Source organism: Melanostigma gelatinosum (genome assembly GCF_949748355.1).
Source record: "Melanostigma gelatinosum genome assembly, chromosome: 12".
NCBI lineage: Eukaryota > Metazoa > Chordata > Actinopteri > Perciformes > Zoarcidae > Melanostigma > Melanostigma gelatinosum.
In genome coordinates, this window is record NC_136645.1 from 13,889,329 (window position 1) to 13,905,058 (window position 15,730).

Genomic DNA, 15,730 nt, shown 5'->3' on the forward strand with positions numbered 1-15,730 from the left:
AAAGGATTTAAATTATTGCTGCTACAATGCACTCCTTGTTGATTTGCTGTTATCCCTGTTGCGATATTTTGCTCTGTCATCATTTTGATTTTTTGCTGAAGGGCTTTGACGGAGCTGATGGTGTCCTGAACACGTCGAGCCATCTCGCTGGTAGGTGATGCAGTTGATGACCGTTGCATCGGGAACCTTTTAGGTCCCAGGCTCTGCATCCATGTCCTGTGGGGGTAATGACCCGTCAACTCTGAGTCACAGCGTTTCTCCACAGCTGAAGCTTTCTGCATTATTGTGGATGTTGAGGTGGAGCGTGGAAGACAGGGAGGAACCACAGGCGCCAAGGTATTCCTTGGGTCTCTGACACCTCTCTCATCAAAACGATAAGGACCCTGTGGTTGGGCATCCAGTGAAAGCTCCCTGTACATTGGTGTCTCATACCATTTAGGGAACTCTGAACAGTGCATAAACCCTGAGACTTCAGCTTGTTGGAAGGGAAACCTGTTATGGTCCCTCCATACCTTGAAGGGACTAAACTCACTGTGTATGAAGAAGTTAGAGTTACAGTCGAACTGCTCGGACATGCTGTGTGTACTGTGGGAAGATCTCATAAAAGAGGATGCAGAATTCATGTGAGCCGCTGCTGCTACTTCAGAGGAGTAGAAGTTGGTGTCCGGGGAAGAGAACAGGCCAGCTGAGGGGAAATGACCACTGTTAAAGTTTTGCTGGTAAGACGTAGATAACTCAGAAATTTCCCGTTGGATACCCATCAGAGCTGATTTGTCCCAGCTTGTCTCATCATTCCACTCTCTGACTTTACCATCCATCACTGCTCCATCCCGTCCCTCAGAGTTAAAAGCTCTGATCAGAGAAGAAACTCTGGAGCGGCTTCTGCGTTGCTGCGTACTCAACTCTGTGGCTCCATTGCTGAGGAAGGAAGACTGTTCTTCCCCCAGAGGCTCTTCCTGTTGAGAGTTTTCCACAAAGGAGTGCTGGAATGTGGCAGAAACCCTCCCTTGTGTCCTTTCCCCATTAACCTCCAACTGTGGATCTCTCTGAATCTCAGCCTCATATATTCCGCCATGGATCCAGTCCTGTCCATACTGCTGCATCCTGAGGCTGAAGCTTTCATGCGCAGGTCTTTTAAGTTCCTCCCTCTCTTTGTTCTGGCCACTCTGACTAAAGGCCAGCTGTCTGTCTCTCTGGGTGCAGGGAGAAGACGCACAGAGGTCTGAGTCATTATAAACCGCCTCATCTCCAATGCAGAGACTCCTGAATGCTCGATCTGTCAGGTTTCTGACCTCACGGTCAGTCTCATCCGGATAGGACCCGCCACTTGAGGTGTCGCTGTAGCCTCCATCGCTGTGCTTACGATGTCCGCCACTCTTTCGGCCTGAGCGGCGCTTCTTAACTGAAGTCATAATGCAGGGTCGTAGGCGAGGAGCTCTGTCCTCATTTGCTCAGTCATTCATGCAAACACAGACCTCAAAATGATACACCCTGCCTGCTGCTGGAGCTACAGGACCCAGAGTTTGGGGCCCTCAGTCAGGATGTTCTACAGCTGGTAGCTCCTAAGGCATTGTGCCTTTTAGTTGGCCTTCATCCAAAACAATAAGGAATTAGTTCTTTACCTAGAAGAGAAAATAAAGGAAAATTAGCTTTGACCTGAACATTAACTGAAATCACAATTTGTCTAAAGAAAAGCATTTTTATTATTATATTTGGACTTTTATTGTAGTGTTTGCATGATGTGTGTGATACATTTCAAACTTGATTAAAAGCTTGAGATACAGACAATGTTTTCTTTTACGTGAGAACATTTTAAAAGCCGTAAGTCGTTTGTTGTCGTGCTTATTTTATGATAGCTGGCCTTGATAATAAGCTTTTTTCCCTTTGTATTAAGCAGCAATGTACTGTATGTGGTTCTCAAAACAGCCCTGTAAATCCTTCTACTCAATCACTATGACCTTCAGAGACTTGTTGTGAATAGAACTACACTGTTGCTAGGCACAGTAAAGACAGCCTCACGTGAGTTATTTTGGGAAAGCAGAACACATCCGCACAAACTTAGATGGGCGTCCACAGACGCACACGTTTCTTTTGTATGTGATTTTCACCACTTTTGGATTAGAAGCTAGATATGATGTTGGGTTTACAATAATCAGAGGTTGGGACTAACTGAAGAGGTTTTATAAATTAGACCATCCGGTTAGACTACCACGAAGCTCTTTCTTTTTGAGTGTAAGAGTCAACAAACGGGTTCGAAGCGGTCAACTGTAAGATTACATTATAATCTTGGAGTGAAGCCCCTTTGGTTTTACAACAGTATGGAGAGCAGGTTAGAATATCCTTACATGCTGCTAATTTTAAGGTACATAATCTGTCATCCAAAATGTTTTAATGTGAAACTGTTTGGTTATTAATTAATAAAATAAGTGTGTTGTTCTGATCTGAGTGCTGTCACCTATTTGTATGTGTTGATGCAAGTACTTTTCCTAGCAGACACCTTGCCAGTTAGCTAGCTGGTATGCATTGCTTGTGGAGGGCCTTTAAAACTGTACTTATAATAAACTGGATTAAAAATCTGAAAATTATATAATACAGAACATACTTTAAAAAATAAGCCAACAGTTAAAAACAATGCTCAACATCTCAGTGATAAGATCATTTCTTTCTTCCACATGGGGGCCTTCTCATAGCCTTCTTATTGCATATATTGCACTGTGCTTTTTGAATAAAATGTTTGCACATTTAAATGCAACAAGGTAACGTCATGGATATGTTCGAGTTAAATTTACTGCAGCTGGCAGGCAGCCTTGCTCAGAATATCCAGTAGTTCATGAATATCTTCTGACCTGGAGTTCATCTACATTATATGCATCTACAAAACAGCTTCACAGCGCTGCTGTACTGTCCGGCTAAGTCTTTATCAAATAATACTGATGCAGAAGTTAAAGGAAATTTAAAGATGTTATGCAACACCTTTCTCCAGAAGCATAAAACAACAGCAACTTATAGGCAAGGGCATGGCTTGTTATAGTCACTTTAAGCATCTTCTTTCAATTCATGGAAAGCATTGACAAAACATTGAGGACACAAAGACTCTGAGTGTCAATTAACATGTCTCTCTATCTCTACCCAAATAAACTAATTCTGTTCAGTGGAGAAAGAAGAATCTGCAAACATCAGAAAGTAGCATTAAAAAAATCATGCACAGTTATGTTAACTGTCCCTAATTTGAGCCTTTTTTGCAACAATGAGGTCATGTCAAACTGTCAGGGTGATTCCTGGTAATTCTTGCATGTGGCAGGTTTATTTTTGTCCAGTGACGGGCCTCCAACTCTAAAAGCCTAACACCAAAGAGGCCTCATTCTCAGGAGGACTGGAGTCCAAACGAAGACTGAGCAGCAGCAAATCTGTCAAATCTGAAAGGATATGACTACATGTTAGCAGTCAGTGGAATCAAATTACATTCGGTCAGTCAATGCCTTTAGTAAGTGAATATGAATTATTTAGGAGATTAAAACAGGGATTTATTTTCATGTGTTAATTTATTTATCTGCTTGAAAACTCACTGAAGATGACAATGCATGCATGTGTGGAAGGTTGAGTATATCGATTGTTTTACCTTTTCTCAGAGGCATTGTGTATATATATATATTTGTAAGTGTCCCTCCTTCTAAATGAAAAAGAACATAGAGTGAGCTCTTGTCTTACCTTCCAGTTTTATTGTCCATAATTTGTGCCCTATTGTAAACTCCTCAAAAGGCTCGATGATCTGATCCCCTCACCTCACACAGGCCCTTTCTGGCAGCACTGTCTTTCCATTAACAACAATCCAAAGCAAAAACCTCGATGCAGTCGACACTCAGGTCTCTGAGCATCTGACCATGGAGGCAGGCAGCGGGACCCCGGGCTGGAGACCAGACAGAAATAGCAAAGTTGTCCCAGAGAGCGTGTCCACCATGGGCGGACAGAATGAGTGCTTGAGCTAGCATGTGGATCTGTGAGATCCTTTGGTGTCGAGTGTCAGACGGATGAAACAAACAGCTTCTCAACTATTTATAAATCTGGACAGCTAACTGTTGGCTATTTGCAGCTAGTGCTAACCATCACAAGTTGGAAAGTGTTACAACTAGCTGAGGAGGTTGTGGGGTCTAAACATGGGGAAGAAAAAAAACAGTTTTTTGTGTGTTATTGAGGGTGTTGGTGGGTGGGGTTTCAGGGGGACTGCAGTTTGACTGCTCCTCTGGTCGATAAAAATAACTCATTTGCTTCACACTTGAGAGCCACCTTCTTCGTTGAACAGAACTGACAAGTACTATGTGGAGTGTTACAGTTTTTCTCAATTGCTAAAACACTAAAACCCATTGGCTGAACAAAGTTCTCAGTTGCCTGAACTCATTTAGCTAATTGTGCAGTCTGTTGTCAATACCTTAAACTGTGTCACATGGTAAAACACAATTTGCAGATCTCACTTAGACTTTTCAGCAAAACTCTAAACACATTCTCAGTCTCAAAACACATTCTGCACTCTAATGCACATGTCATCCATACTGGTAAACACAAGTGGCAACAATCAAATAGAAATAGAGAACACATGTCATTGATGAAACACAATCACTCAAAATTGATTTCACTTGTATCAAATGATGTGACACAACCAATATTAGCCAGTTTAGAGAGCAAACAGGTGGTTGAAGGTGATGTCGACGAAGTGCTCTGGCCTGACCCAGCCCAAAGACAAGAGGAAGCACATTGATGACATGTTGACTCCTTTGATTTTTGTCCCTTTTACTGTGGTATTGTATACTGTAGTAGGCCTACAGTGCATTGTAGGCTGTATAATGTACAATAAACAAATTGTATGGCCTTGAACATGGTGCTTTCTATTTGTTACAGTAACAGCACTGACTGCTCAATAGATGTTGACTGGTTGCAGGTTCATATCAACAAAGAACAAGAATTACAGAATCAGAGACAAAGGACACGTTTGTGAGATGCAGGGTACAGTACTGTAAAAATAGGGGTACAAGGAGGAGGAAGAACAAAAGAAATTGCAAAGAGCAAAGCACAGTAGTCATTTCTGATCAATTTTGAGCTACTGTAATAGAACATGTTTTCGTTCATATGAAATTTGTTTTGAGATTAAAAATCGACTTCTCCCTGAGAACTATATGTTTTGAACAATGTGTTTTCTATTTATTGGTGTATTGTTTACTGACTGCTTGATGGTGTATATTATTTTGATCACTTTGTTTATGATTTGAGAGCAGTGTTTGATTTTGAGCACAGGTAAAACTGTTTTGAGGCGAAAGTTTCATTTTGCAAGAGGATTCAGAGGTTTTGTAAATAGTGCTTGAAGATGAGGTTTTGTGTTTACAGTTTTGAGAGAATGGGTGACCGTTTCAAGAAATGTGTCTTAGCAATTGAGAAAAACTGTAACAAGTGGCTCCTGGTCACCACCCACCTGCTATCATCATTACAGGCTCGAGAAAGCTTCCTGTTGATTGCATGACCATAGCAGATCTTTCTGAGAGGTTCATTTCAACATGAATTTAACACTCACTTATTATAGTTCTGTCGGACACTTAAATAATCTCCCTGGCTACAGCCTCACTTACCCCTAGGAGAAAAGGCCATAAGGCAGAGGAAGGGGAGGAACTGTACCCCCCACCCCACACACACACACCCTTACCACCCCGCCCCTCCTACAACCCACTGCTATAATAGGAGATTGCTGGAGCAGATAGTTTCCTGGGATTCTGGGCGGGTGCAGGGCCGGCCTGGCAGTATGATGGACACACACACATGGGCCTTAGTGGAGCTGCACTCCTCCATGTACACCCACACCAACACACTAACACGCACAGATGGTTTTGCATACAGCTCACTAAATTGAAAGGCTGAGGTAATCCCTTTTTAACTAATCTCTTTCCTCCCCTTTAAACAACCTTCACCTCTATCGAGACGTACATCTCATCCACCGTGTTTTCTCCACGCTGGACTCTTGTCAATCAATACATCCAAACGGAATTATTTTTTATGACTTTTTTCAACATGCTATACTATGACATTTGTATTACTTTCTTCGACATACTATACTATGACTTTTTTTTTACATACTATACAATAACTTTTTTCGACAAACCATATGACATTTTATGGACTTTTTTGACATACTGTATTATCATTTTTTTGACTTACTAGGCAAGGCAAGGCAAGTTTATTTGTATAGCACATTTCAACAACAAGGTAATTCAAAGTGCTTCACATAAAACCATTAAAAGCATCAAAACATAAGGCAAAAGAAAAGGAGATTTAAAAACAATTAAGAACATTCATTGCATTAAAAGATTTCTTTTTTTAAACCGTGTAAGAAATAAAATACAGTAGTAAAATGCAGAAATGCAGGAAATTGATTAATATATTAATTGAATGTGGTTCAATTAAAGGCAGCAGCAAACAGAAAAGTCTTCAATCTTGATTTCAATGAGCTGAGGGTCTCAGCAGACCTGCAGCTTTCTGGGACTTTGTTCCAGATATGTGGAGCAGTAAAACTGAACGCTGCTTCTCCTATACCATGACTATTTTGACAAGCTATCCAATTACTTTTTTTACTTTTTTTTGACGTACTTTACTATTATTCTTTTTGACATTATGACTTTTTCATGATCTTTTTTCGACATTCTAAAGTAAACCAAGTCATTTTTCTTTATCCCCCCCCAACATACTTACTATACGACAGCTTATTAATATTTTTTCCAACATACTATGACTTTTTTAATAACTTTTTTCGAAATACTTTACACTGACTTTTTTTTAACATACTCAATTATGTTTATGGTATGCTATGCTATGACTTTTGTAAGACTTTTGTAATTTGTTTGATGTATTACTTTTTTCGAGAGACTATACTCTACCTTTTTTTTTTTTTACTTTTTTTGACATCCTATACTATGACATTTTTTGACACATTATACTTTTTGAATGTTTGTTGGTTGCTGTCGGTGAAAGTGCGTCAATAATTCTGTGAACGTCTTAGACATGTATCTGTAAAGTTACGTGCGAAAAATAAAGAACCCAGCAGGTATATGTCATCCAAACCAGACGCTGAAGTCACACCTGAGTGAGGCAGCACAGAAGGCTCGCCCCCCTGGCTTCATGATTGGATGGTCAGATGCTGTGTTAATCTGAGCATTCCTATTGGCTATTCGGGAGGAAGCGTCCAAATAGGGTAAAAAATACTTGTTCCAGGTATAAAGAAAGCAGCCTTGTAATAAGTTTGATTTGTACTCATATATTTGATTCGTATCTGTAAACTTAGGAGTCACACATACAGTTGACTTCAGTAAAATTGTTATTCTTGCATATATTTTTCATTTGTCCACAAAGTGCCCTATTTGATTCCATAGATTTCCTCCATGAAGATGAGAAAATCAGCTTCAGAGATCTGAAACATCCTCATCCCGAATGTGTATCTTGTTGCTATATCATCTTTTGCTACTTACGTTTGGGACTAAAACGCTCAGCGCTTGTTAAAAAAGGGTTTTGATTAATAAAATAAAATTTACAAAAACGTCCCTCAGCAAATGGTGTGCATAATATGTGTGTTTATCCAAGGTTTGACATGCGGGCTGTTTCCTGCTCTCTACGTCCCTCTAGTGGGCAAACTAAGAACAAGCGTCGAATTCCATTTGATCTGTAATGTTTTAAAACATGTCTTTGTTTTTGCACTCTCCAACTCTCCAACTCTCCAACTTTGCTTCAACATAGTTGTATTATGAAGCTACTAAGGACTGCAAGCATTGATCACAAATGCTGAGGATGCTCTTCTCTGTGCTGAGTAAGGAGGAGCGGAGCTGTGGTTTTGTGGCAGACAGCAGAGAGGCACATTACTTGCTGCATTAAGATATGCTTTGTTTGTATTATCTCCATTCTGAAATGAGCTTAATTGATTCTAATTTATTGGGTTATTGATCGGATCTGTTGCAGGAATGAAAAGCAAAGATGATACTCTAGTGGGGTGTTTTTTGGCCCTTCAGTTGACCGGCCCTGAATGCACTTTATGTCTGATTTTGTCGGCTGGGTCCTTGAATAGTAAAAATGTTGGTGTCAAGCAAAAGAATTGTATGTGTGTGTGTGTGTGTGCCAGTCTTTCTTGAGCATACGGCCTCTCTGCATGTGCACAACGTGTCCCTGTTTCAGGACATATTTCCCCACATCCCTGCGAAAATATTTCATTACTGCAACAAAAGAAGCCCATTAACTGTACTGTAAGAACAGAGTTCAACTGCTGTCCCCCATATTCACCATGTTTGTCTGCTTTTCTGGCCGCTCTCCAGCTAATTTGATATAACAATGCTCGACAAAACCGCCTTGCCACTTTTTTTTAGGTGACAGAAAATTATCAATGATGCCACATGCACAGCTGAATGTCAACACCAACTTGACTTGTTTATGAAATATTAAAGCAGTGAATTATGGGCACCATGCAGAACTTAATGATGATCGGAGTCATTATAACTTCAGCATCCTTTGTTTTGGCTAATGATTAAATTCCACAACTACTGTATTCAATTTTAGAGATATAATGTGTTTTTCCACGTCTTTTGTATGAGTTGGCTGGATTCTGTCGTCCACATTGGTACATTTTTGGAAAAAGAGATGATTTGTAAAAGGATATTGTGTTATCATTAGCTGCCATGTCAGGGGGCTTAACATCTTTGCTCTGGAGCTGTCTTAAAGCAAAATCATTTTATTAGGAGATGATGTTTTTGTTAATATTATTTGTGGCATGAATAGATACAACAGAGTAACTGCTATAAAATATTATAATACCAAATGTATTAAAATAGGCCATAATACGGTTGAGTCTGATTTAGAAACTTTATTTTAACTGGATTTTGACATTTCTATATCAAAAGTGGCAATTTATTTGTACGGCAGATTTTTTTGAAAGAACATATGGTGTCCCAATGGCGTAACAATCTAAATCTAAAAAGTGTTAATGTCACAAGAAGGTGACTCATAGTCCGTGAAAGCATCATTTTATTGTAATAGTTGTCGGGTACTTGGGGTACAACATGCACACATAATGGTGTAAAAAAAGAGGATGTAAGTCCTCCGTACTCTGTTTACAACCTGGCACGACTTCTGACATTATCTCCCTCTTCTGTGTCACCATGGGTGTCGCCTCATCAATTATTGAACCAGTACTTCATGGTAATACATAATTTCTCATCAATTATTCATGCTAATGTGTGTGTAGTTTACTTAATTGTGTTATTGACTGTCAAAAGTAATTTCCTGAAAATCCTCAAGGACGTAAATTAAATCAGCCCAACTACTGGTAGTGTGCTCTGCGGTTAAGTATTCTCAATCTGATCAGCTGATCCTTTATTCAACGGTCATCCTAGTGAGGAGAGATATTTAGGAATAATACATCAACAAATGTATTGCCTTTGATAAACTCCCGTGTGAAGAGCCCTGAGGTGATGAGAGATGATATTTTTGAATATGTAAATTCAACATTAATAAATAGCATATATCATGTTTAATGAGGTTTATTAAAAAATGCTGAGAGAGAGATGAGGAGAAAGAGGAAGAGGGTGAGCTTTCCTAAAAGTAAATAAATAATAAGCGCCACGATTTCTCTCCTCTCTCCCGGCTTTAAGGGAAACTGATAAATAATGTATCAGAACAGATGGCTGGAGCGCGAGGCAACAGGAGAGGAACATGAGCGACTACATCTTTAATTGTTTTAAAGAACATGTCACAACAGGACCGGTGTGGTTCCTGTCTGCTGGCACTACAGATGTGCTAACAGAGTGGACGGGACAACCACCGCTCCGTCTGTCTATATGTACACATTTACACTAAACATGGCTGATTAATATTAAAGTGCACTTTCACTTTATAATCAAAAGAATGAGAGATTGTTTGAGCCCATTAATGACCTGATGGCAGAAACATTATATTGCCAAAACATCCTCAGTGTCCTGCCATCAGTTCTACATTTACAGTTCACATGCATGAACATTAACAATGTAAGCATCTGTCCTCTTCATGAAAACAAGAGGAACTCTATCAGGAATTACTTAAATTCACATTATCAAATAGGATTTTGTTGCACACATGTTGTATCTATCTTAGTCCATCAAGTAGAGTCCAAGAGTTCGCGAAGACAGATATAGATCCAAAACCACACTTGTGCTTCTATGGGGACAACAAGGCCCCAAATATTCAGCATTTCTCACAAACAATAATAATTTACTGTCAAATAAATATTTAAATGTTTGCATCCATACATTGTGATATCAATAAAGTATTTCCCAGGCAGGTTTGTGGAGTCAGTCAGTAGTTGTGCTGAGTTGCTCATAGGACCAGCGTAGAGTAGTGTAGTAATAACAGGCACGATCACACAGATTTAGAGTATCAGTCCATCCATGTTTATGTCCAGCGCTTCACTTTTTCGCCAGTGGTTCCTTGGAGCAGTGAGGGTGTTTGTCAGGACTGCTGCCCAGGATTGGGATCTTGGTGGCCGGGCTGGGACTGGAGCTGTCTCCCCCTCTTCCCACACTGACGGGCAACTCCATGGCAGGACCCGCCGTGGGCCTCGCCATCCCAGACAGGACTCCCACGCCGGCACCGGGCCCGGTCGCCGCACTAAGCAGGTTGGCCGACTGCAGCACGGCCTCCGAGTGCTCGCGGGCCTTCATGCGCAGGGCGGCCACGCTGGCTGTGCGGTTGCCCTGACAACCGTAGGGCGGCAGGAAGGACAAGCCCATGGGGTCAGAAACACAGCAGGAGCAGAGGCCGTTACCTGAAAAATAACAAAAGTGGGACTTGTAGTGAGACTACTGAGAGCAAGACTTTCATCGTCACATCAGCATGAGTACCATCTCTATTTGCCAATTGATGAGAATCATATTTACCTTTCATCGTGGCGACCTGTGAGAGGGCCTGGGCGTAGGTGGCAGAGTTGAGGAGTGTGCCTGGTATACAAGACGGGAAGAACGGACCACTTGGACCCACTGTCCTGTTCATACTGGAGAAAACAGACATACTGTATGTTATTATAGTGAAAAGTTAAAAACTAGTAGAACTGTTGATAGCTGCTTTCTCTGGCTTTGATTGTTGCATAATCAATTTAATTGTGTTTATTATGGACACCATGTAATCTACAGAAAGGATCTCGATGGCTGTCAGAGTTTTGTGGTGGCAGTTCTTGAAGGAAAAGGTATTACTTCTTATTTCTTTCCATCACCCAGATTCAATAGTCTGCAAATCTGCTGCCAATAAAATGCCGTTTCACAACAAAAACAGCTAATCAATCTGTTTTTTCTCACCTCTGCTGCATCTCCAGTGGTTCTTTCTGCTTTCTGCTGGGGTCCACAGGGGACTGAGAGTTGATGCTGCGAGATGGAGGAGTGCCGTCATTCATCTGCTCTTTCCCTCCATCAGGGTCTGCGCTCCCTCGCTCCGTCTTCCTCCACTTTGCTCTGCGATTCTGAAACCAAACCTGCATGAAAAGAGAGAAAAGAAAGGGAAGACAATTAAATTAAATCACCAATTAAAACTAGAGAATGGCTGCATTTCCTGACACATTAGTAGTTTGCAACCATTTCTTTAATTTATTGAATGCAGCTTTATATCCATGACAAATTGAATCTTACCAAGTTCTTAATTTCTCTTGCATATTCTTTTGGCAAATCACAGACAAACAAATGCAAACTTAAAGCATAGTTTACAGATTGTGTTTTTCTATCTTGTTAACAGGTTTTGCAAAGTTAAACAAATGATCAGTTTACTTTCAAGAGGTGTTTGAATGCATCATGCTAGAGCGCTCTAATTTTCCACAGTCCACGACTTATCCCAAATAAATCCCCCATCCACACAGCTGAGAACATATAAGTAGTGGTATCTTAATCGAATGAAGGTCACTATAACAACATTTAATTGAGCAATTTTTCATGATCATATTTTAATGACTTCCCACTGACAGTTGTGCTGCCCGAGAGAGAGAGGCAGCTATGATGAAGTCGTTTATTTCCCTATTTAGTGATTGTTTGACAACATCAGATTCGATTAGGACTTGGTTCTAGCAGGCATTAATCATGATGTGTGAATGGAGGTTAGAGCCGGTGTGCATGTGCTCTGCATCCCTCCTATTGTACCGGAGATGTCAACAGCCAAACAAAACACGTGCATTCATTCGGCATAGAGAAAGGACAACATTTTGATGGCAGGACAACAATACAACCAATGGACTTATCTCACCCCTGCACCTTCCAGCTACAAGTCGCGCCCCCCCCCCCCCCCCCCCCCCACACACACACACACCCGTCTCTGAATGGGCTATAATTGCTCCATTAATCTCAATTTGCAGCGTGCTCTTAATGCGGGGGAGGCCCATTGACACTTTACAAAAAGGGGGGCAATAACACTACAACAGAAAGGAAATTTATTTTCTAATAATAATGTAAGTTTAATATCCCTGCATACTGCGGTGGATTCATGTTCAGATTTAATAATAGGAATGTGGTAATCGGATTAGGAGGGGAATAATTTGTTTACAATCCCTAATTTACAACGCTGGATTCCATTATCAACCCCGCCATTGGGCTTAAGCGATAGTAAAATGACCCTGGGGAACTAAAGGCAAACTATTATATTTCCCACAATTAGATCTGTGCGCACAACAAAACCCAAAAGCAAATCTGGAATGCGGGAAATTACATACAGGACACATAACTTAATTACATCTGGCCAAGTTTATAACTGCACATATGTGCAGGGCAGGACCGGAATATAAATTGCCAAATTTAAGGTGCGCGTGTATTTTTTGTTGTTGGTGTGTTTGTGCTTTAAAGAGTGTGTGTGCGCGCGCGCGTGTGCGCGCGCGCGCGCGCGCGTGTGTGTGTGTGTGTGTGTGTGTGTGTGTGCGTGTGTGTGTGTGTGTGTGTGTGAAAAATAAAGAGAGGGGGAGAGAGTTTTTGAGGCTTCAGGATTTGCCCTCTTTTAAAGCACATATCGTTTCCTGTCTGCGTAAATGGAAAAGGATCTGCATGGATGATGTATTCCTACCTTTGAGACGCGGACAAATTAGTGAGGAACATTATCGCTGGTTAATTATGAATGACCGATTAATCAAGCTAATCTAATATTCACCATTATGTTGATGTTATTAAAGTGCATCGCCGGAATGACAGAGTGGCTTAATTTACCCTCTCTTGCATGGTCAAACGTGCCCAGGACACATTACGCTGCTGCTGCCTACCTGCACCCTGGCCTCGGTCAGGTTGATCTTCATGGCCAGCTCCTCCCGGGTAAATACGTCAGGATAGTGAGTCTGGGCAAAGACGGCCTCCAAAGCTTCCAGCTGGACACAAAACACCAGTTACACTTAAAATAAGTTTCTTTTGTCGAGACTTTTCTTGTCTTCTAGTTTCCTCCTCCTTAATGGCATCATCATATCTAAAATGAACTCACTTGATAGGGATAACAAACTAATAAAAGATAAAAGTAAAGTGGACTAAAATAGGCTTAGATATTGTCCTAAAATCGAAGTGGCTGCATGCATAAAGAGGGAAATTTACATATATGCGCAGGCATGATCTTCAAAAGGACATACCGGGTATTCATTTCTAGAGGTTTTCTAATGTTGTATTTTTATTTGCATGTGTGTGAGACACTGATATATTTTTCTTTTAGGTTTTCATTGCATCAAACCAATTGTAAAAAGTTGTATTCTGTGCGCATGGTAGTTGTCTGGAGAACACAACTTTCTGCCGAAGTCCTTCATTTTGAAGTGTTTTATTATTTTCCTACATTTAGTAGTGCCTTTAAGCGAAGTTCCATTTATTTCGTATTCGGGATATATTTGTTCTGGGTGATAATTACCTGTTGCAAAGTAAATGTTGTTCTGTTTCTGCGCTGTTTTCTACGTAGAAATCCATCATCAAAATCAGCCGGGGCGTGGTTGCCAAAGCCACTTGTATTCACTGAAAAAAAAAAAAGTTTATTGAAGAGAAATCAGTCACTTAATAAAATTCAATTCAGTTTCCAATTTCATGTTTGCATTGAAATCAATTCAGTAAATATGTTAAAAAAATTAAAAAAAACCTCCGTCTGAAGAGAAAGAAATGTCGAAAAAAACTATACATTTTGGCCAAAGCTGACAAGATCTCTGGCACATTTTGTATTTCGATTAGTTGCATGAAACATTGATGTTGGGTGTCTGAGGGGAACCATGACGGACTAAGAGCCATGACACCCAACATCTGTGACCGGGACAAAACACCCCCTCTGCCCTGGGGCTAAACCACCAGCGCTTCTCACAAACAAACACCCAGCAGATTGATACAGCAGAGGGAAAATAAGACTAAACCCCTTTCATCCGCCTTTAAATCTGTGGGAAAGAGGAATTACTCGCGGATGTAGATGTTTTTGGAGTTACTTTAACCATCAAAGCATTTAAGTTTAAATTTTGAAGTGAAAAATATGTTTTCATCATGTTGTTGTAGTGATTACTAACTGTGGAGTACATATTTTAAGTGTTCCTTGCATAATAATAACGTTTTGTTTTACAGGCCTGTGTCTGTTTCATTATTAATTAAAGATGATCATTAAAAAAGAAAAAGAAAAAATAAAGCATCTACTCGGGCATTTTATTCTCGGTCCTACAACAACAACGCACACTTTGTGCGCGCAAGAACGCAGCCTGAACATTACTACAACTTTTTCAGACTCTGGCTTTAAAGAAGCCATCATGAATAACTGGCAGCTGTATGCAATCAACAGAAAACGATGCGGTGAAAAACATGCAGGATAGGAAACTCACATGTGTTGGGGCGACAGCACTCTCCGTCCAGCTGAGGCGGACAGTGAAAGTAGAACATCCTGACGGGTCTCTGAGCTGCGAACCTGGACCTGGAATAGAGACCAAAGTTTCAATCCAAAGACTCGGATCGTCTGCAGCTGTTACCGTGCGATTTAGTTCTGTGGTGGAAAAAAAAAGAACACATTTAATCGTCCCAATAAGAGATGGCGCCGTGCGGGACTTCGGGAGATTTAAAGTTGATGAGAGAGCGCATCCTACCTGCAGTGAGGATGCTGATGTGAGTGACTTCCCGCTCTGGAGAGAAGTGGCTGCTGCACTCCACTGACTTTCTGTCTGGGAGTGTCCAGATCTCTCTCTCTCTCTCTCTCTCTCTCTCTCTCTCTCTCTCTCTCTCTCTCTCTCTCTCTCTCTCTCTCTCTCTCTCTCTCTCTCTCTCTCTCACACACACATACACTCACACAACACGCACACACACACACACACACCACTCATCTCTCTCTCTCTCTCTCTCTCTCTCTCTCTCTCTCTCTCACACAACACGCACACACACACACACACACACACACACACCACTCATCTCTCTCTCTCTCTCTCTCTCTCTCTCTCTCTCTCTCTCTCTCTCTCTCGCTGTCTCTCTCTGGGAGTGTCCAGATGTCTCTATAACTGTATAACTGTCTACAGAGTGTTAAGGCTTTCAGCTAGTGTCGCAGAATCTCACGCCTAATTGGTCCTAATCGGATTATCACGGCTTTGTCTCTCTCACCCCCAACCCCTGGTGTGTGTGTGTGTGTGTGTGTGTGTGTGTGTGTGCGTGTGTCAGAGGAAGATAGAAAGAGCAAGAGAAAGAGGGAGAGAGGGGGAGATCTATACCCAGGGTGGCAAACGGCAGCTATG

General features: G+C 41.1%; 1 protein-coding gene across 1 annotated transcript; it reads right to left on the bottom strand.

The window, feature by feature from the left end:
* Positions 1–10,457: 10,457 nt before the first annotated feature.
* On the bottom strand, positions 10,458–14,932 carry drgx (dorsal root ganglia homeobox; the record flags this gene model as incomplete). Its single annotated transcript, XM_079280996.1, has 6 exons — positions 14,837–14,932; positions 13,897–13,997; positions 13,274–13,375; positions 11,343–11,515; positions 10,929–11,041; positions 10,458–10,816 (listed from the first exon to the last, which is right to left on the bottom strand). The coding sequence occupies exons 1-6, from the start codon at positions 14,892–14,894 to the stop codon at positions 10,458–10,460; spliced, it is 906 nt and encodes a 301-aa protein (XP_079137122.1). The 5' UTR covers positions 14,895–14,932.
* Positions 14,933–15,730: the final 798 nt, after the last annotated feature.